This window comes from Typopeltis vanoorti, chromosome 21, assembly GCF_054136105.1.
Source record: "Typopeltis vanoorti isolate ZY-2024b chromosome 21, IOZ_Tvanoo_1.0, whole genome shotgun sequence".
Lineage (NCBI taxonomy): Eukaryota > Metazoa > Arthropoda > Arachnida > Uropygi > Thelyphonidae > Typopeltis > Typopeltis vanoorti.
In genome coordinates this window covers 71,322,590-71,346,013 of record NC_143569.1, presented here as the reverse complement: position 1 = coordinate 71,346,013, position 23,424 = coordinate 71,322,590, and the positions used below count along the sequence as shown (strand labels likewise).

Sequence of the window (23,424 nt, the reverse complement as noted above, 5' to 3'; positions counted from 1 at the left end):
GGAAAGGAGGATCCTGGTCTCTGCTTCAACAAGACAGGTAGTGGGGCTGCATAGTAGGCCAGGACCAAGGCTTGCTGTTCTGGCAGTATGATATCTGGGTAGCCCTGGCATTTCATTCCTAAGAGCATCGTTTTCTGGAGAATGAACGTACATGTATGGCTTCGTAGTAAATAAGGAACTCATTACTCATAATTAAACTCTGAGTATGAGTAACTATTCATCCTCTAGTTTATCGGGGGGGGGGGGGCGCCCTCAACAAGTTCCAACCATGTCCAGAAACGACCACTGCAAAGGAGAGGCTGTTTAATTGTTTTCACTGTTCAAGTGAAAACAATTAAACAAAAATCATCAGGGGCAGCAAACAAACATCCTAACCTTTTTAATATTATTGTCAATTGAAGAATGTCCACTTGGGAAAGTCTTCCTTCATTCAGAATGGTTTGGAAGGGTTGGTAGGAATAACAACTAAGACAATCAAAGCAACTCCTATGTGCAACATCCATTGGAAGAATGCCAATGATAGTTATCCTTCACAAAACTCAGAACTACTCTCAAACACTAATAATGGAGTGGGATCTCCTTAATGTTCCTCAAGAAGAGATCAGCTCTGAAACAAAAGACCATGAGTGACAGCCATAATGAGAATACTTATATTAAATTTGTGATCCTTGTAAATTTCATAAGAGAATTTACTTGATTACAATTTAACAAGTAGAAACCTTAATGAGAAAATAGTGCTTGCATCTAAGTATAAATGAAATAAATATATTGAAAGAAATAACTGTTAACTCGTATAAGAACATAGATTGTATAATATTAGAAAAATGAGATAATTAATTTACAGTATTTAGTTATAAGAGTTTTGCATGTAAAAGGTTTGCTTGTTATACACTCGAAACAAGAGATTGTAAGTTATGCTAATTCTTAGAAAAACTGGGTGAGCTGATAGAGTTTGATAAAGCTGATTCATAGGATTAACTAGAACCAAAGTAAAGCCCAAGGTCACAGTCCCCGATTTAGACATTGCCGCGGATCAGTCGCGTGCACACGGCCCACCAAAGGTAGAAGTTTCAGCAGGGAGATTCCGCCCTAACAGGTTACAATAAACCTATCCAAATGCCGGGGAAAAAAATTTAGTTGCAGAAGGTGCTGGAAGGGTCATAATATAAAAGGGTTAGGAATCCCCCCCACCACCACAAGGTCTTTTGTCAGTTTTTCGTTTGGAGGTTACCTTATGAGTTTCTTGAGTGACGGTCAGGAGTCCCCATCCATCCGCCACGACATGGAATATTAGTAACTAATCCCGTTTTCCTAACATCGAGAACAAAGGACACCACATGGTCGGGAAGAAAGTTATTTACTGTATATTAAGCCAAACCTGGTCTAAAGGAAGATTATCAATAAAAATTGTGGATATCCTCATGGTGAATTTGATGACTGCAGAACAGCAGATAGATCGTGTTTCCTTAGAAGAGGTCTGATATGCTGCAATCGAGATGGCCCTCATGTTCCAAAGTACCCCAAATACATCCCACTACAGAAGGAGATTTTCTTCAGGAATCGCAGACAAGTAACGTCTAGTAGAAGAGTTTCATCAAACAGTATTGTGAAAAGTTTTATGTTAATTCTATTAATTTAATATGGCTGAAATTGCAGTTCGTATTACTAAGGAATTTGAAGGCCTTGAATGAGAGTTGAACTAGTTTATCAGTGTTACTGAATGAGCGATAATGTGTATAGATACTAGTATATGTAATTTATCATTAGCTGAGAAAGGTCAAAGAAATTGAATGTGGCATTCATTATAGCAACGGAATTGCTTAACCCACATAACTCTTGTAAATCAATGCGTGTAATCCAATTGTGTCTAATTGAATTATTGTGTCATATTACTGTGCTTAAGAGGGTGAAAGATTTAAGCCAACTTGATTATTGATGGGAAAGGCTTTTTTTTTTTTTTTCTTGTGTGTGTGTGTGTGTGTAGCGTCCTTTGTGGAGACAGCTGTTTATTCCACGTGTAAGAGTGAGGTTTTTATATTTTGAATTTTGCTTATCTTATAAACATTGTATCACCTTAGTATTGAATTGTGGTTTTTAGAATTTAATGTACTGTACTGTATTAATGAGTTTAATAAACTTTTGCTTATCAAATATTCAGTTGTCTGAGATTGCCATTCAATGCACCACTTGTTATAACGTACGAACCTGAGGCGCAGGAGGGGGGGGGGTTAAGTTACGAGATCAAGGTTACGACTGCATGATTATTTCACTTCTAGACTTATTTAGGAATTGCTTTTTGTTTTAAATTTCTTTATAAACTAAATGTCCTAAATGGCGCAGCTTTAAAACATAAATGTTTTAGGATACTAAGAGGGACAAGAGCTTAGATTTCTAGTATGGAGGTGATGATATGCGGAGAAAAGGGATAAGATATATAAAGGAAAGTAAAGAATAAGGGAAACACATATAATAAACAAGAACGGGACACAACACTTATATATAGGGATGGTTCCCTGGTTCACTAAGGAATATCATCCTTGTTTTCAACATGTCTAAAAACTACCAACATCTGCAAAAGCAGATAACTGCTTTTAAGGCTGTAAGAGCAAAATATCACCTCTCTCTTTCACTAACTGTGAAAGAGATCACTGAGCATGCAAAATGTGGAAAGGATGAAACTGAGATCCAAAACATATTGGCATGAATGTTGTCAGCATTCATGCCAATAGCTTCCATAACCACTTTAACATACCAAAAGGATGAATGGCAATCTGACATATGTCATATTGGACCTCTTGTAAAATCTCTTATGGTGAAATAAAGAAAATTTTTTTTCACCTATATCAATTTTACATAGGTCATAAAATATATAAAATTAGAAGTGTATATAACCTGCTTTAATGTATTAAACTTTGTATTATATTGTGAAAATAACAATGTAGAACTACAAGTATATGTAACCAAAAGGGCAGGATTATAGTGGTGAGCTGGAGGTGAACAATAATCTCGAAGGTCACTGAAATATAGCAGTTTTGCAGCGAAGACCTAAAGTAAGTATGGGTGACGCCACGGTGCTTCGCTTCCAGAAAATCTGGGAGATTGGATGGTAAGACAAATGACGTGGAATGATATAAAAGGACGTGATTGGCAGGCAAAAGAGCTTTTTTTCGAAATTTTCTGGAGTCTTGGGAGGAGAAGAGTAGGCAGTCTCTCAAGGAGTCATCCGGTAGATCTTGGAAAGTTCGCTGGTAGGTAACCCCAGTGCATGGGGAGGAATCAGGAGAGGCCGTATTCAGAAGAACCTTCCGAGATGTTTGACGAAAGTACCGACCCACGTGTATGCTGATATGTTGAAACTAGAGCAGTTCCTAACATCACCGAAGAACTATATTACTTTTCCAAGGGAGAGAACTTGCAAGATGACAACCCTCGAATAGTACCCGATTGCAGCTGTTTTTTTTCGCAAGAATGAGGAAGGAGCCAGCAGAACTCACCCACACCCCTCGAAAACCCTAGGACTTTACAAGATACCGAGAGCTAGTAAGTAGATTGCTCTATGTCAGTGATTTTCAACCTTTTCAATAATACAGCACACCTAGACTAATTATTAAAATTCTGCGGCACACTAAAAATGCATTCTTTTAATTTTTTTGATGATCTGGCAAAAAATAGGCATAATTTTGATTGATTTACACACACAAGAAGAGGGAAGACCAGACACTAATAAATAAATGCGCAAATTACGACATTATTTCTTTCAATTAATTTATTTTCATAAATCTCGCGGTACACCTGAAGACCTCTCGCAGCACGTCAGTTGAAAATTGCTGCTCTCTATGTTACTGTCCAAGATTGTGTAGATAATCAATGCTAGTCCTGTTTAATCAATTGCAGTACGTAGCAAAGAGGTTAGAGAGCTGAGCGTTAGTCTGTAAGTATATTGCTTGTGTTAACTAGCGCATAGAAGGTATTGTATATAATTTGTCTTAATCTTTAGAAAATTTCAGTGCAAGGCGTTATGGGCTAAGGACCTTTCACATGATAAATAAGTTGAGTGTGAGATTTCTTTGTTTAATGTCTCAAGTAATTAGCCTTACTTCATAAATTGTGATTCAAGCAAGTGATATGCCCAGTTCTGTTTGTAAAATATTTGTCTTAGTAAAAATAAACATGCTTTGTAAGTAGCTTGCCTGATCTTTGTTAACCAATGCACTGTCTCACAAAAACTAATCAGACCTGTGTGACCAAAGTAAAGTAACTGCCACAACTGTACAATTCAGAGCTGCTTGAGATTAATGAACAAAAGGTTCTTATATGTGCTTAGCAGAAAAATTCTCATGTTTGTAAAGAATAAAAAATTTACATAGTCCTTGTGGCGCAGTCGTTAACTAATATAAATTTTTAGATTATTAAACACGAGCAATAGCAATCTAAATTGAGGATTTGCCCTTAACTAGAGTTTTTTTTTCTTATTTTACGACACTAGCACATATAAGGGTTTACTTTACGAAGTTGAGGGGAGGGGGGTAAGTTAAGCAGATTACAAGCGAACTAAGGTCAAGTTATAGTATCAGATGCGAGGTTTAAGATTAGAATGCTTTAGGCAAAGATAGAGGTTACCGTCTCTGAAAGAATTTATCATAAGCTCAAGCAGACCCTGATATCAATGTAAGGGGGGGGGGATTGATTAAAGATAAGAGTAACTAGAAAACAAAAACTATTACAAATGGCACAAGTCGACAATACGAATTAAAGTAATAATTAATAAATAACTACACTCTCATCATAGAGAGAAGAGACTAGTCAAAGCAGGATGATCTGGAAGGGACTTTAGGCATAAATAAGTGACAAATGTTTTTGTCCAAGTGATAGAGGAGGTTTCATTTGATTCAACATAAACAATATGAATGGGTGATGTGCAAACAGTATCAGTAGCTATTCGGATATTGCAATGATGAATAGGGTCCAACTACCAGAGCATGCTCTCCCATGCAACTGTAAACCTGGGATCTATAATCAAGCTTTGAATGCACAAAGGTGTGATAAATGCAGAGCAATTAACATCATCTGCACTCCATTCTACAGAGGACAGAGTGCAAGATATATTCAAGGTTTTTTTTGCACTTATCTCAAAGATGAGTCCCAAGAACTTCGACCCGAGTGTTACTGGGATAATTTGTTCCATTCTTAAATCAGGATCAGGTGAAGAGTGTGCTTCTGGCGGAAGTACACAGTCTTTTTTCTGCAGAAAACCTGAACCTATGACAAAGAGCCTATGAAGATGCACGATTGATTGTTTGTTGAAGTTGTTTTTAATAACCCTCATATTGCAGGAGTGACAGTAAACTGTCTCACTCCAGAAACAACTCTTAAAATAGTTCCATTCAAAGAGAATCCATTTGTGAAAAAAAATCATCATAAGGTTATCACTTAAAGACTAGCCAGCATACCCTACCAAAGAAAAAATGGATACTTCAGTATCCACTGAAAATAGCTTGAACATAGCCAGTGATCCTGACACAACCAGTGATGTATTGGAGATTTTTACAGAAGATGAGATGGGCCATAGTCACCCATAATTTCAAAAATCGAATGAGAAATATAAACCTGAGTAAGTTCTCAACCTCCCGGAAATCAGACAAGTCTACAAAGTTTAAGCAATAGGAAAATTTTTACAATGTAACTGTTGTGAATTTCAACAGAATATCGAACCTTCAGGTATACCACTTTTACGCAAGGACAGAACTGGAGATGGCCCTACTCATGGAGTAGCTATTCTAATGGGCAGTCATACTCCTTTCCATGATGTCCAGCTTAATACTACTCTGGAAGCAGTTGCAATTTGTGGAGTTTCTTATCACAGTATGCTTAGTATAACTACCAGTTATGAATTAGATGAAACAGAAGTTGATAATCTCGTATTGCAACTACCTCAGCCCATACTTCTAATGGGTAACCTTCATGGAAATAGCACTCTGTGGTGGGTAGTGCCACATGAATAGATGGTCATATCATTGAGCAAATGCTTGATAACCATGATCTCTTCCTTATTAACAACAGAGTAAATATCTTCTATTGCCTACCTGCTCTTATTCTACAATTGATCTTACAAACTGCTCCCTCTGCCATTTTCCCATTGCTCACATGGGATGTTAAAGAAAACATATACAGAAGTAGCCATTTTTGCATTATTAGCACTGTCTTCAGAGGAGTCATTTTCTCCTACACAGATACCCATGTGGAAAATGAACCAAGCTGACTGGAATATATTTTCCAATTTGCAAACTTTAATACTGAAATAGTCAGCCAAACATCTATCAGTGAAGTATGTAACAGAATATTGAACCTTCAGGAATTGTCCAATCAGTAATCACAGCAGTTCCCAAAACATCATTCTTTTCCACTCTTCCCAAATCCTTGGTGGAACCCAGAATGCCAATCAGCTAAAAGAAAAAGAACATGGAGTATATTTCATAGATACCCTACCATAACAAACTTATTAGCATTTAAATGTGCTCTTTCCAAAGCATGTTGTGTGAGAAATCAGAGTCAGAAACAATCCTGGATCCAATTTACATCATCGATTAATCAAACAACCTGCGTAAAAATTTTATGGAATAAAATCCTGAAGATAAAAGGTAGATAATGAACACACCATTTGTCTACCTTAGAATATAATGGATGTATTCTTGCTTATCCCAAAGCCATCCTAGACACTTTGGAAGAAAACTTTGCCAGAATCTCAGCAATGTTTCATATCTTCCTGATTTTTTAATATTGAAAGAACAGCTAAGATTTTGTACCAAGGGAACAGAGCCATACATTCAGCCATTTTTAATATGGAACTAGAAAGAGTTCTTCTCCTGTCTCATCCTAGCACAATAGACCTGATGACATTCAATGCTGAGATGATAAAACACCTCCCATCATCTTCTATGGATCTTCTCTTACTATATAACAGAATATTTGTGGAGGAAGAGTTCCCAGACTCTTGGCAGAAGTCAATTGTCATTGCTATCCCAAAACCAGGCAAAGATTAAGCACGGACCAACAATTGTACAATTGCTCTAACTTGTTGTCATTACAAGGTCTTGGAAAACAAGGCTTCTCTGGTACTTACAGAGTCAAAGATTTCTTTCCAACAATACAGATTTCGTGGACACCTATCAACTATGAACCATTTGGTCCATTTAGACACATGTATAGCAGATGCTTTCCTGAAACGAGAACATGTGGTTTTAGTGTTCATTGACATGAAAAAAAAAACCTTTTGACAGCCTAGAGATATGCCATATTAAAAGATCTGTTTAATCTTTGACTGAGGGAACATCTGTTTTTATTAAACTTTCTATCCATCCAAGTCTTCCAAGTCTATGTGAAAATCACATTATCTCAGTCATATCAAGAATAGGAGTTCCTCAAGGTTGTCTTGAGTGTCACCTTCTTCACTATTAAAGTGAACTCAATTACTGAACAGTTTCCTTCCACAGTAGGCAATTGTCTTTATGTTGATGACTTGACAATTGCCTACTGTGGCAGAGCCGTGACAAGGCAGTTTGGGCATGTCCATATTTCTGGCATTTGAAGCACTTAGTGGATTAGGTATGTACAGTCTAACAGGACAATTGAGATATCTATCCTGCTTTTACAGATGTTGGAAGCTTACGAGTATCTAAAGTATAAGAATGATGTTTCTGGTTGAAACCAGGTGACCATATCAGAATACACCACAGACCTGTCATCTCCTGATCTTTCAGCTCTGAACATATCTCCTCATCAGGAACATCAAGGAGATCCCATTCTAAGATCACTGCTCTACAAGAATTGAGTATTTTACGAGATGTAACTGTTATTGATAGTTACTCATTGATGCTGCTCTGAGTAGATTTTTGGGAATGTTGTTGACATGTTTCTACAAGGACATCACCGGAACGTAGTTTCTTAACTGTTTTGGAAGAACCTGCTAGTGCTTCTAAACTCTTTGGAATAAAGAAGGGCGACATTTTCTCTACTGGCTTTCACCTGTTGCACAGATGAAAAAACTGGTACATTTAAACTAGTATCAGGTCTTTTGTTTTGTACTTCTGTTATTTATCAAAAGATGCATCAATGGTATCATTACTTGGTTGGGACTTTGTTACTGCCCTTGAAACAACTGAGGATGAAGAATTCATGCTCAAGTGGTTTTTTTTTGTTCAATGACAAAGCTGCCCCCCTCCCATCATAAACAGATATGAAACAAGCACTTATTTAAATATAAGAAAATTAAATATAATATTATATATAATATTTTGAAATGTCTAAATGCAGATACTAAAGAAAACATAAAAGTAAACACAGAATTATGGATACATAAATATTTTAAAAAAGACAAATGGCAAACACTTAATGAAAATGAAAAGGAAATAACTAAAGAAGAATTAGAAATCAGCCTGAAAGAAACAAGAAACGGAAAATCACCTGGAGAAGATAAGCTAGGTTCAGAACTATATAAGTATGCAGGAACAAGATTCAAAGAAAGACTCCTATTATTTTTAAATAAAATTTATACAACTTGTAACCTCCCAATAGAATGGAAAAAAGCAATTGTGATTCCTATCTTTAAAAAAGGTAATAGAGATGACCCTAAAAACTATAGAGGTATAAGCATATTAAATTCCTGTTACAAAATATATAGCAGAATTTTAAATAGCAAACTAATGAAATATTCTGAAAACTTTATTTTAGAAATACAGAATGGGTTTAGAAAAGGACGTTCATGTATAGACTCAGCCTTTTGCCTAAAATTAATAATATAGAAAAGAAGAGAATACAATTTAGAAACACATATTGCATTTATTGACTTTGAAAAAGCATTTGACAAAGTTAAAAGAAGCATTTTATTTAAGAAATTAAATGAAAGACAAATACCAAATAGTATCCTAAAAGCTGTTATAAGTATATATGAAAATAATCAAATACAAATAAGATTATATCGGGAGCTATCATATACGAGAGAGATAAACCAAGGGGTCCGACAGGGATGTCCATTCTCAGCAACTCTTTTTAATATTTACTTACATGAAATAATAATAAAATGGAATAAAAATTTCCATCAAGGTATTCAACTTTCTCCTACTATGAACTTAAACACTCTCCTTTTTGCCGACGACCAAATAATAATTACAAATTCTGAAGATAACTTACAGAAAGCTATTTTAGATCTAAATGAGATAGCCAAAGATTATGGTATGATATCAACAGAAAAGTCAAAAACTATGGCCTTTAAAGGACAAGATCCAGCAAGAACTAAAATAGTAATAGATAACAAGATCTTAGAACAGGTGAATTCATTTAACTACCTAGGATGTATGATCACTTATGAAAATGAAAAAGATATAAACATAAAAATTGCAAAATATTTAAAAATAACAGGTGTAATTAACTCTATATTTAAACCAAACCTAGTTCAAAAACAAGACTAAAAGTATACAATACATTAGCCCTACCAGTCTTGTATGGAAGTGAAATCTGGACAATAAAACAAAAAGACAAAGATTAATAACAGCAGAAATGAAGTTTATGAGAAAAACTGCAAAGTATACCCTATTTGATCACAAAAGAAATGAAGAAATTATGAAAGACTTAAACCAAGAATCAGTAATAGAAAAAATGAAAAAATATAAACATAAATGGATGGAACATGTTTAAAGAATGAAAATGGAAAGATTACCAAAACAAGCCTTAAAGTACAAGCCATTAGGAAAAAGAAAACCAGGAAGTCCTCTTAAACGCTGACTTCTAAGGCTGGAACAGGTCACGCTAGGGCCTAAATCCTTGATATGCAAGATGATGATGACTTATTTAAATATTTTTATGTTTGGAATCTAAAAACCACTTAATTTCAATACTAATTTTCAGCTGGTGCAGCATTTTTCAACCTAATGATGAATTTACTTTAAAGCATTACTCTAATCTTTCACATTAAAATTAACATACTTTAAGTAATTCTGAAGCTGAAAACCTTCTATCAACGTCTACTTCTAGGCACTTATCCAGAAAATCCTGGAAGACAGGGGAGAGCTTATCTTTGTCTTTTATTTCAGGTTTACCATTGGTAGCAATCAAGTAAAGGGCCTAGAATGGTCAAAAAGACATATTTAAAACAAAATTGAGCTATTCATGGATGCCAAAAAAGTAACATTAATTCAGTAATAATTTATAATAAGGAATTCATCCATCTGAAGATTTTTTATTTTGAAACTAAATAAAATTGAACGACGGTCGATGATCCAAATCGATCATTGTACACACAAATCTATTTGCAGAAAATTCATTGTATAATACACAAGAAATGAATAAGAAAACATTGTAGATAAAACGGAGAAAAAAATTAATAAAAAGCTGGCCCTACCCACAAAGCAGATGAATTTTGCATTCTATAACAGCCAACATGCATTAATTTTTTTTTTTTTTTTTTAAATGTGTTCATTCACATTGATTTAAACATTTACTTCACTTTTAATTAGAAAATGATATACAAAAATATGCTTTAAAAATCTTAGTGAAGTTATAAATGCTATCAAGTTATTTTCTGATGCTGAATTATTGCTGTTTATGATTAAATGTAAAGATGATGCTGGTCTGGTGGTTGAATGGACAGCATATCTTTTCTCCAACCACCATGGGTTTGAATCTCACTGTAGGGATGATAGCATATGTCTTACGAGGTACATGAATTTCTGGTGCATGCTTACCACTCCACCTATCACAGGTATTAAAGTGGCTTGAAAAATTATCATGTTTAGTCCACTCACAGTACTATATGTTTCTTATATTATATTATTGTTTTAATCCTTTACCCACGTATTTACCCGTTTTTACCCAAGCAAACAATGTTATGGGTAGACTAGTTATAAAGATACTTCACATGCAAATTTTGTTTATGTTTCGGTAAAGGATTAAAACAAGAATATAATTTCTTCTCAAGTATAATATACTTTGTAATGTGGTAGTAAAACTTTTTACAAAAGGTTTACAATCTTCTGTGAGTGAATTAATCTAATGAAACTGCTGACAGACAACTAGTAAACTAGTTTGACAGAATACCACATGGAAAACTATTACAGAAGTTGGAGTAAATAAAAATGGATATGAAGCTAGTAGCATGGATGGGTGGGTGGGGAGGGGGGGGGTGACAGACACAAGAGTAGTTTATGGTGGAGTAAAATCTATGAGAATGAGGGTGTGTAGTGGAATACCTCAGGGTTAATTTGTATATCAATAATATATATGGAACGATTTAAGAGAGGATATTGGTTGTTTGCTGATTATGCAAAACTGGGGAGAGCAATAGATGATAGAGGTGATTTAAATATCTTGGAGGTTGATTTAAATAACTTGGCAGTGTAGATAAAGGCAAATGATTGTCAATTTAATGTTGCAAAATGTAAGGTTATACAATTCAGGTTGAAAAGGTTGCATATGGTATATCATATTGATGGTATTGGTTTGTAGGAAACTGATGAGGCTTGGGACTAATGGTGGATAAAGAATTAAAGTTTAGAGGGTATATTGCAAAAATTAGTAAAATACCTCAACAGATTACTTGAATGTTGAAAGCACACTAACAAGTAAAGATAAGGAAGTTATTATCTCTCTTTTTAAGACTATGATTTGGCTACTGCGCACAGATTTGGTCATCTGGGTTTCTTGGGGACCAGGAGATGGTCGAAAAGATTCAGAGACGAGTGACCAAGATGGTGACTGGTCTGTGGAATAATCCCTACAAGGATAGGTTGAAGGTTTGTGGGTTATAAAGTTTAGTTGATATGCATAAAAGAGGGGACATAATAGGAACTTCTAAGATATTAAAGGGGTTTTATAAAATTGATGCAAGTGAAATTTTTCAATATATTAACAAATAGTCAATAAACTAGGAGCCATCTGTGGAAGTTGTTAAAATGGTGAGTGAGGGTGTGTGCAGACCAGATTTTTTGCATGGAGAATGGCGAGTGAGTGAAATGGATTGCCAGAATTGGTTGAGAGTTACCTGACAGTGAATGGATTCAAAGAGAGGTATGACAGGATTTGTGTGTATGATGGTCGATTTGGGTCTCCCGCAATGAATCTCTGGACTCCATGAAGATGCTGTAAATAATAATATCATCCTTCGATGGGGTGGGGATAACCAGGTCACCTTCAGTACCACCAAAATACAATCTTACCTTTTCTCTTGTAAAAGGGATCTCAATTCATCTACCATTACTCTCAGAAATATACAAATCACCAGACTGGATAGCATCTTCCTTTTACTGACATTTGTCTCTAGCATTTCCTAGCATAAACATATTACTTTAATAACTACTGCAACCTCAAAAAATTAGGTTCTTTTCTGACTAGAATGCTACTTCCACCCATCCAGCTACGAACTCTATACAAATTTCAAATAAGCCAGTCTTTAGAATATTGTTCACATGCTTTGGTGTGGTGCACCAAAGACTTCTATAAAAATTCTCAGCACTCTCCAGATAATTCAGCTGATAAATGACTCCTGTCTCACTTCAATTCACTTCAATCTCTGTCTCATAGATGCACTGTTTCTATAGGTACTTCCATGGGCACTGCTCCACTGAATTAGCAACCATTGTTCATCCATTCAGGTCTATTAAAAAAAGAATAGCAGTTGCCCAACATTCATTTTCAGTACAACTATAAATAAAATGAAACTGCTTCTACTCTTCCATTTATCTATGTTCTCTGAAGCAGTCCTCCTCATGAATTTCTAAATTCTAACTTCTAAATCGTCAAATTAAAGATTTCTTCCATCTGAACCCTCATCTGTAACTGATATCCTATAGTTTCTTGTACTTTTTGTGTATAGGATCAATATAACAAGATGAAGTACTGGGCAAAGAGCAAAAGCTGAAGAAGAAATTTCCTCAAGTTTTCTTAAATATATTATCTGTATATAAGGCATGTTTTTTTTTTTTTAATATATATATTTTTAAATGGGACTAGATATACATTATTTTGATATTAACAGAAATCTTGATATTATGTCAACATACATGTCTTTGTATAGGTTTAAGTAACAGAAGCCACAGGCCATTAATTATTGCATAGCATCAGTCAAACTGTGGAGCAAGTCAATTGTGTTTTGATAATTTTTATGATGTCTGAAAGTAAGGAGCAAGTATTTGTTTTAAAACTAGCACAAATGCTAATGAATCATGAAAGATGCTGAAAATAGCAATGAGATGATACTATGGTAATGATGAGCACACTGAGATGATACACATACAGTAGCAAACAAATTAATCCATATAAATCAAGTTTTTGGTTTGGTTTTTGTTTCAGTTCACAGTCATTTTAGTTTTGGTTTCAGTTTGCTATTTTGGTTGAGTGCTGCATGTTTCACCTGTCTCTATGCTGTTTATTAATATTGTGTATTTTTAGTAGTGTAAACAAGTTGACATTCATCGTGTTTTATTAATTTTGTGTAGCTCTAAAATGGCTACATCTCCAAGAAAGCATTCAAAAATATGTACTTCCTCAGCACACATCCTGACTCAAAGACAAATTGCCAATGAGTGTGGTGTTGGTACTGTCAATGTGATTTTAAAGAGATGGTGACGGGTACCTTTTTTCTCCTGAAAGAAAAGGAAAATGTGAGTGAAAAAGGATAACTATGCTTACTCAATATCGTTTACTAGTTAGGAAAAGCTAAATGAATCCAAGATTGTCTGTGTAGAATTAAATATAGACTTGGCAGCCAGTGGGATTAATGTTTCTGACATGACAGTCCATCAAAGATTGTTGGAAGCATGGAAGATTGTTCACAGACCAAACAAGAAACAACTGATGATGAAGGCTAAGCAAAAAATGAGGCTCCAGCAGGTAAAACTGTACAAAGATCGGACTGTTGAGAAGTGGAAGAAGTTCATATTCTCAGATGAGAGCCATTTCTTTGTCCAAAGAGAGCGAGTACCCTATGTTTGCAAATTAGTGGCTGAGAACACTTCTACTGCCCACCTTCAATAAGCTCCTCAACACTCAGCTAAAAAAAAAAAAAAAAAAAAAGATGTTTTGGGATTGGTTTACACATGATGGTCCAGGATCACTTGTTCCTGTTAACAGTATGATGAAAAGTGACCAATACATAAAAATATTAGAAAAAAAGAGTGATTCCACAGATCCAGAAAGAAACCATCTTCCAACAGGATCTTGCTGCATGCCACACTTCAAAAAAAAGTGAGAGTTCCTCAAAAATCACATCTAATTCTTCAGTGGCTAGGTAACTCTCCTGACATTAACCCAATAGAAAATTTGTGGGCCATCCATTATAAAAGTATGATTTTGAGATGTAGAAATAAGAAAAATGTGTTCTACATATAAAGACTAAATAATTTGATGTTTTAAGGATACTTGTGACATAAAGACTGAATAATATATGCACATAAACACTATAAAGATATTTAATTAACCAAATATTTCGGTCTGGAAATAGCGGACCATCTTCAGTGGCACTACAAGAACAGTTTAAAAAAAAAATACAAGGTGGAATACTAACAATAGATCATTTAAAAATAGAACAAGCCGCATGATGTTATATCACTAAGTATTAAAGGGAATATTTTTAAGCAGAGAGACATGATCGAACTAAAGATATTAATTAATAATATTAAATAACATAAAATTAATATGAATTAATGAGTTATCCTGATTAGACTTTCCCAGATTTTTGATATAGATATACAGTCATTCCGATTCAGGTTAGGATGATGGAGTAAGGCCTCTACGCTTTCTTTGAATAAACGTTCAAATTTATAACAGGATCTATGTAAGAGGCGAGTTTTTGACCACAGGATGTTGTGGTTAGTTTCAATCCTGTGCTGAGCCAATCCAGATTTTTCAGGTTTGTTGTGATGAATGGAGGATTGATGTTCTTGGATTCTTTTTTCAAGAGAACGTCCAGTTTGTCCAAAATAGGAGAGATTACAGTTGCAGGGAATTTGATAAACTCCAGGAAGATATATAGTTGAGCGTTTGTCTTTAGGAGAAGGAAAACGGGAAGATAATTTGTTAATAGGTGAATATGTAGCTGTTAACTCATATTTCTTCAGAATTCTTGCGATAGGTTCTGAAATTCCGGAGATGTAAGGAATTGAAATTCAACGTATTGAATCTTCGTAGTTTTGTGGTGGATTATAAGAATCGAGAAGATGTTGAGCACTCTTTTCGGAAAAGCCATTGAGTTTCATGTGTTGTTGGTCCAAAATAGATGTTCTAGATATAAAGTCCACGTCTAAGCAAATTAATGAACTTATTAGAAACAGAGGAGCACATATAAATGATTAGGTAAAGTTGGACTTAATTTTTGTACTTATTTTCTTGTGAAATTAAAATTTTTCTTTAAAATGTGAATGTTTGGATTAATTTATTTGTTACTGTAAGTCTTCAAAAATTCTGTAACTTACAAAATTTATTTGTAAGTTACTGTAAGCAGTTCCTTTAATTTAAAGAAGGAAGAACCTGAATCAAAATTAATCCAAGCTATGGATGACCATTAAGTTTAGAACAATGTAACTGTGGAAAAGTGTGCAGTTTAGTTCTAAATGAGTAATGAATCAAGAGGGTGGAATTTCTGCAGACTTGTGCAACTCACTTTGAACAAACAATCTTATGTTTCTGCAAAGTTCATGCATGTGTTTTTGTGGTTCTAACCCAAAATATTAAATGTATAGCACCTTTCATATTAGCCAAATTTTGCTCTATGCTAAACCTTCTCCCAACTCCTTCACCACATGCTCAAAACATTTTAGAGAAAAAAACACATATTTGATATGTTAAGTATGCTGAATAAAATTGAATAAGGTCTCACACTTTTGGATGTCCCAAACACAAATTTTGATCAAGTTACCAACAATGGCAGAAATGAATTTGTTACAGAAGGGGTTTAATTTGAAAATTAAACTTGAAATACAAGTTCTCTATCTCTTCTGCAAGCTCATCAATCAAGATACTATTCCTGAATATGCTAGGTATACAGTAATTCAGAAGATCTAAAAACTGGGAAGTAAAGATGAAAAAAAAAAAAGCTTAGGTTTCTGTGATTAATCAGCAGATGAATGATATTCACAACCACAACTGCTTTGTGTATACCACTATCTTTTGATATTTATAGAGATGTTTAAAGAACTGGACAACTTTTTGATACGATTAATTTTTAAATCACAGACAAATCAGATAATCAAATAGCATATCATCCAGATTCATAACCAGATGAAGTATTGTCTGGTTAATTAAGGCCACAGCTATTTTCACCAAGGAACTGGGAGAACAGTAGTGATGAGTCAGTTAGTGGAACAACAGATTCCAAGTCAGACATCATCAATAGAAAAGAGGCAAGTTCTAGGAATATTATGAAAAGATAAAGCAGCTTTCATTTCTTGTTTTGTAAATGGTCAATTATAATCTTCCATGCCGCTTGAACAGAACAGATGCTGGTTAGCATTTTGCATTTTTCTACTTTGCATTTTTTGGAGAAGGAACCATGCAAGACAGTGTTGTTGATGTTTTAGCAATGATTTCCCCAAGAGTATAGCAACTGCTATTGTGCATTCATTATGTTCAAGGTTCAACCTTTCATTTTCCAGATTTTATCTCATACTTCTTTGCTCTTGTTATAGATGTATATTGGAACCAGAATACCTTTGCTATGATGACAGATGTATCTTGCTTGAGTTCAGGCACAATTGAAAGCAATGAGGTTTGCTGTAGAGTATTTGCAGAAGATATCCTAAGCTTTCTTCTGTGCTTCCTTGGCCGCTGTGCAATCAGTGTTCCAACATGGTTTATGAAAAGTGGAAACTGACCAGATGTTTCAGGAATTGCAGTTGTTGCAGCTTGAATAATATACTGTCACATGGTTCATTGCATCACTGATAAGAGATGAGGTAATTGTTGCAGAACTGAATTCTGATGAAGAAGAGAAGGTGGTCCAGTCAGCTTGCTCAATTTTTGATCATGACATAGTACATGATTGCCCACTCAAAAAAAGTGGATATAAGGGGAAATGATCACTCCCAAAAAAGATGTCATCGGCTATCCACTTGAATGGCAGGAATAGGTAAGGTGAGTAGATGGTTACGTCAATGACAGTGAACGTTTGAGTAGACATGTGGAAGAAGGTATTGATTCCTGTGCTGAAGCGGCAGAGATGGTTGCTGAGCATACACTCACTCTTCCTCCAATGTTTGGGCATATCCCATAATGTATTGCATCTGTTTAAATTTACCATTAAAAACAAGGAAATGGTAATTGCAATATGATGCCCTCAAGTCATCCTGAGAGATATCTGCAACATTTGGTTATAAGAGTTCTGAATGATAGCCAGATAGCAACTACATTCATATTAAGTGGAACTTGCTGGAAGGGGATGGGGTTGCCCACTAGGATGGTGACTCCTCCACGGGCAGGCCCATCCTCCTTTCACTGTCATAAATGATAGTTACTGAAGATATAAACCAATATGGTTCTGCTCAGTAGGCAGAATCATACTGGTTTATACTACTGCAAGAGAGCCTTGTTGTTGTCAATGTCTTTCTTTTTTGGGTGTATCATTTGGATATAATATTGAAGAATTGAGGATGGCCAGTGTCCATAATTTTTTAATTCATCAGCAAAATATTCAAGACATCAAATTATACTCTCTCTAGGGCACTAGGTATATCAATTGTTTTATCTACTTGTATGTGTGTTTGTATGGAGGGGAGAATAGATGTATCCATGTGATCTAATAACAAATCTGGAAGCATTTGAACCTCTGTAGTACACATTCCTTTTTTTTTTTTTTTTTTTAAATAACTGGATTTTCATGTAATGGGATCATTTTTGGCATGCCCTCAGAGTGAATCCATTTGATTCACTCTGTGTGAAGGTGGGATTGACATGTGGGTTTGGATCCCTGTTCACACTTTCTTTACAGTCGCCCTCTCTACGTTAGAGGGCTTACCAGCTGTTACTATATTTGTGGTACACTGCCTCTCTGTATCTTGATAAGTGATGTACCGCTCAGTTTTTATCTATTAGATCTTCTTTTCATCCTTTCACTACTGGTATGCTTGGGAGTATTAGGGCATTTCAGGGTTTTGTGTTTTTTTTTGTTCTCATGATCTTTACTGAACATCTAGCACAGATGGCAGCTACGACAGGCAGTTTGAAAATGACCATATAACCTGCTCTGACAGATGGCAGAATTGATGTACTGAAGATATGAAGATAAGGATGATTGCTTGGTGGGAATGAGGTGATCATCCCTACATACGAGGGTGGTCTGAAACATTCTCGGCCTTGACTATAGATGTCAACACTATTTTTTTATAGACAGCAAGATTTTTTTTTCTAAGTGGGTACGTCATAAGCATCCATGTGAAATTGCAAGTCACTCAATCAAGTAGTTTGTTTTATACAGCTGTCTGAAGCAAAAGTGTTGTCTATATTCCTTGAAATGGATAAAATTGAATATCATGTGGTTATAAAATTCTTTGTAAAAGAAGGTTTAACGGCAAAAGAAATTCATTTGAAGTTCATAAAAGTTTATAGGCACTCTTCTCCTTTATGTTCAACAATTAAGAAATGAACTGCCGAGTTTAAACATGGCCGTACCAGCCATGAAGATGATCCACATGAAGGACATCCAAAACGTGTAACACCACTAGAAATCATTGATCAAGTGCATGATATGGTTTTGCATTACTGGCGAGTCAAAGTGCATGAAATTGATGAGACTACAGGCATTTTCAAGGCTGGTATGGCCACGTTTAAACTCGGTGGCCCATTTCTCAATTGAAAACGATCCACGTGAAAGACGTCCAAAAAGTGTAACACCACCAGAAATCATTGATCAAGCGCACGATATGGTATTGGATGGCCGGCAAGTCAAAGTGCGTGAAATTTCTGAGACTATAGGCATTTCAAACAAACGTGTAGGATATATTTTGCATGAAGAATTGCATATGAAAAAGCTCTGACCAAGATGGGTGCCACGCTTGCTCACAGCAGATCAAAACGCACTCGCATGAAAATCTCTGAACAGTGCTTGGAGTGTTTTAACAACAAAACTAATTTTTTGCATCGATTTATTACTATGGATGAGACTTGGATTCACCATTACACACCAGAATCCAAACAGCAGTCAAAACAGTGGACAGAAACTGGTTATTCAGCGCCAAAGAAGAAAATGTCAGTTCCATCAGCAGGAAAGGTCACGGCATCAGTGTTTTGGGATGATAAAGGCATTTTGTTTATTAATTATCTTGAAAAGGGTAAAACAATAACCAGGGAATATTATTCTGATCTTTTAACTAGACTACATGAAAAAATTTGTGAGAAAAAAACCGGTTTGCAGAAGAAAAAATCATCTTTCATCAGGACAATACCCCTGCCCCTTTCCATTGCCAATACAAAGGTGTATTGGCAATGGAAAAATTAAGGGATCTGCACTATGAATTGTTGGAATATCCTCCCTATTCCCCAGATTTGGCTCCCTCTGACTTCTATCTCTTCCCAAAACTAAAACTCTTCCTCGCTGGTCAGCAGTTTTCTTTGAATGAAGAGGTGATTGCAGCTGTAGATGGGTATTTTGCAGATCTTACTGAGAACCACTACAAGGATGGGATAATGGCACTGGAGCCATTATCCCATCCTTAATTAATAATTTTGAAATTATAAATTTGTTTTTTCATTGTCAGGCCGAGAATTTTTCAGACCACCCTTGTATAAGGATTCTCCTTATGGTTGCCATTCCCTTCAGTTTGGAACAGATCTCCTCTTCAGGAATATCAAGGAGGTCCTACTCTGATATTATGCCTCTAAAAAAGTTTAGTTTTGTCAGGGGTAACCACAATTCCCCTATTTAATAAATGCTGCACAAAGTAATATTTCTGAATGTGTTGGTGTTATTGCTTCAATTAGAGATCTCCTGGACAGAGTTTTTTTAAGATTTTGGAGATTCTGCCAATCCTTCTGGATGAAGGATTTTTTTTCCAAGTGGATATTCCCCTGTTGAATGTAATATTAAGAAAAGTGGTGTATTTGTTGTTGCTTCTGATGTTTCTCTTTGTATTTTGGTTTTTTTATTGATGATTCTATGGTTTCTAAAAATGTAGCTAGGGCTTGCTGAAAATTTTGATAAACAAGAGGATGAAAAAAATTATTCATTCTCAGGAGAAATTTGATCAAGCACCCAAGCTCTCCACACATGGACATCCACTCTGCAGAAAGCAATAACTGCACTCAGGAGTGGAATGTCAGGGCTATCCTGAACACCATACACTATACCAGCACAACAGAAAGGGTAAGCAGAATAAAACTAAATATCATCAGTATCATTAATTGTGCTCAAGTGATGTGTTCCTGAACTAACATCTGCTCTTTATCATCTCTGTTCATATCATACATTATATGTTATTCAGCTAGTATCCATCCTACAGCATGGAGACAAGTCTATATACAGCCAATTCCATAGAAAAAGTGATTGTCAATAGAAAAAACTATTGACGTACTGCTTTCATTTAGTGTAATGTAACGTAACCTAGAAGGTCATCAACAGTTAACTCTTCCACATGTGGAAAATGTCAACTAATAGGTGACCACCAATGTAGATTTTTCCATTCAGATCTAAAGCAGATATCCTCAACCTGCATCACCCACCTCTGAACACATGTCATGGAAATTTCAGAGAAACCTTGGCTATTGCACTAAACATTTCCAAGACATGAGAGAGTTTGACATCAAGGACTTCTTAAAAAATTGCCATCTTATGGTCTTCCTTCCCCGATCCTCTTGTAATTGGAATTTTTATGTTGGGCCCATACACGAGAGGTTGGTTGATCACTCTAAAGTACATTAGTACTGTATATGGGTAGTGGGATGGGAAAGGAGGAACTTGTTTACATTTGATTTAAGAGACTGTATATTGTATTCCTTGGGAAACACAACAGGGAGAAGACTGTTCCACAATACATACTTGTTCTGCGGGTTTCAAGGTGCACTGTGAAGGAATGTTGAGCAGCAGCAGATGCATGTGTTCTAACAAGCTTAGTACTAAGTGGGGGGAATTATTGATGCTATTTCAGATGAACATTTCCCATGGAAATATTTGCAGAATACACATACTGTGGAAACCAAACATCTGTGTGAAAGTGAGGAGAGTGAGTTAGTAAGAGATGGGTCCTTAATAAGTCTAATTGCGCTCCTCTGTATTGAGTCAAGCATTTTGAGAGAGCTTTTAGGGACCCCATCCTATATGTGAGAGAATATTCAACAGCCGGACAGATTTGTTATTTGTGTAAGGTTAACAGCTGTTCAGGGGTGAAATAACATCTTGAGTGAAAGAGAAATTCTAGTTTTTTAGAAGCTGAGGATGTGATGTGTTTATGCTAGGAGAGGCTTGATGTCAAGGTAATTCCAGAAGAGAAATTTCATCTTGTATGGGAATTTGGGTATTGTCAAAGGTAATATTGGGAGAAAATGTTTTTTTTTGTGAGAAATAAGACAGAACTGGGTTTTATTAGCATTGAAATTGACGAGGTTATCTGAATCCCATTGGAGAATGGCTTGGAGATCAGAACTGAGGGCAGTGGTGGTTGATGTTCTGTAGGCTGAGGTGAGTTTGTAGAGTAAGGCTTATCAAATGAGAGGGAGGAGTGCAATGTATTGTCATCTGCAAACTGTGTATTGGGTTGGACGTCAAGTTGGATTGCCAAGTGAACTGCCAGTTTTCTCTCAGATTGTTCACAGTGTATAATGGTGGAGGGTGTTCTTTTCAGATTTTCTGATTAATGCAAGTGTTCCTCATGGCTGCTATTTCACACAGCCTCTTCCTCATATAAACAAATGAAATTCTCTCACTGACCTCAAATTCCATCCATTTTGCTGACACCACTCTCCCCTCATATTACAGTACTCAAACATCAAACTTCAAGATCATCTACTATAAGTGTCCTAAACATTAAACTACAATACCATGCTTCAAATGAGGCAATAATGACAATCACCTTCAGTGCTTCTGCAATATAGTTTTGTCAACCCCCCCCCCCAGCATAATCGCACCATCCTGATTAGTAAAACTTGATATGCTTTTCCACCCAAGATGTTACTTTTTATCTGTCCAGATAGTTACTCTGTATACAAATCCCAAATCTACCCAACTGTGGAATACTGCTCTCATATTTGGAGCAGTGTACCTAAAACCTGTGTAAACATTCTTGATGCTACTCAAAAGAGGATAGTGTAGTTCATTGATGACTCCTCTCTCACACTTTTTTTTTAGTTTACTGTTTCATAGATAGTCAATTTTTCACATTGTGTCTATTCTAAGATCTTTCCATGGGTGCTATTCAGCAGAAAGACATCCATCATGCCCCATCCCACCCTATTCCGATTTCTGCTAAACCTACAGTAACATAAGCAAGAGTAGCCCCACATCATTCGAGGTTCTGACTGACCAAACCTGCTACTTCCATTTGTCTTTCAATCCAACTACCCCAGTTCTCAGGAATGCCTTCCCCATAAAGTATTCTCCAAAGACTGCAACTTGCAGTCTTTGGAGAATACCTGCTACTTCCATTTGTCTTTCAATCCAACTACCCCAGTTCTCAGGAATGCCTTCCCCATAAAGTATTCTCCAAAGACTGCAACTTGCAGTCTTTGGAGAATACTTTATGGGGAAGAACAAAGTAATCTGTTGATTACTTTGCTCTTGACCCCTGCCCACATATGATTTGGTTTATTTAGATTCACAGTCGAAGCAGCTCATGGACTATGAGGCCAACTTTTCCAAACAAAGGGAATTGCTGAAACTGACTGAGCTACAGAGGTTCACCCACACATGACATTTATTTGCTACAGGCCTTGCTGTTTATCATGTGTGGATGATACACACACAGTGCTCAAAATGCTCTGTGAAGTGCACTAGATAAACTGAATCTCAAGGTTGTAGCTTCAAACTTTGAAATTCTTGTTCTTTTAAGATATGCAACATTAGCATTAAATTGAACTTACAATACTTTGTGGATATTCATTCTGCAGGGATGTTCTCCATTTTATGCTTGTAAACAGCAAGATCACCACACTGATGGAAATGATAATTTCTATATCTTATAATCTAAGATCTTTAATTTTGTTTTTAAAATGCATTTATTCTTCAACATCAATGGAAATTTCCACCGATACTAGAAAGGTATTTATTTTTAAGTTGATGAAAACTAATAACAAAAGAATCTTCTGCAAGTCACAATGGTAGTGGAATATCCAATTTATGTATTTTGTAGAGCCTTAGGCAGAGGAATGAGTCCTTTTGCTGAGGGAAAAAAACAGATGTGATTCTTGTTGTTGATATGAAGAACACTAATTTAGAATAAGAGGGCTTCTTTACCTTAA

The 23,424-nt window shown here is 35.7% G+C and overlaps 1 protein-coding gene across 5 annotated transcripts in view; it reads right to left on the bottom strand.

The window, feature by feature from the left end:
* The window catches only part of Pak (serine/threonine-protein kinase PAK 3-like protein), a 392,921-nt gene that overhangs the window by 13,617 nt on the left and 355,880 nt on the right, over window positions 1-23,424 (bottom strand). For all 5 annotated transcript variants that reach the window (XM_090410869.1, XM_090410868.1, XM_090410867.1 and 2 more), the window contains one exon: window positions 9,979-10,116. In XM_090410869.1, coding sequence (XP_090266995.1) covers window positions 9,979-10,116 — 138 coding nt within the window. The remainder of the gene's footprint in view (window positions 1-9,978; window positions 10,117-23,424) is intronic.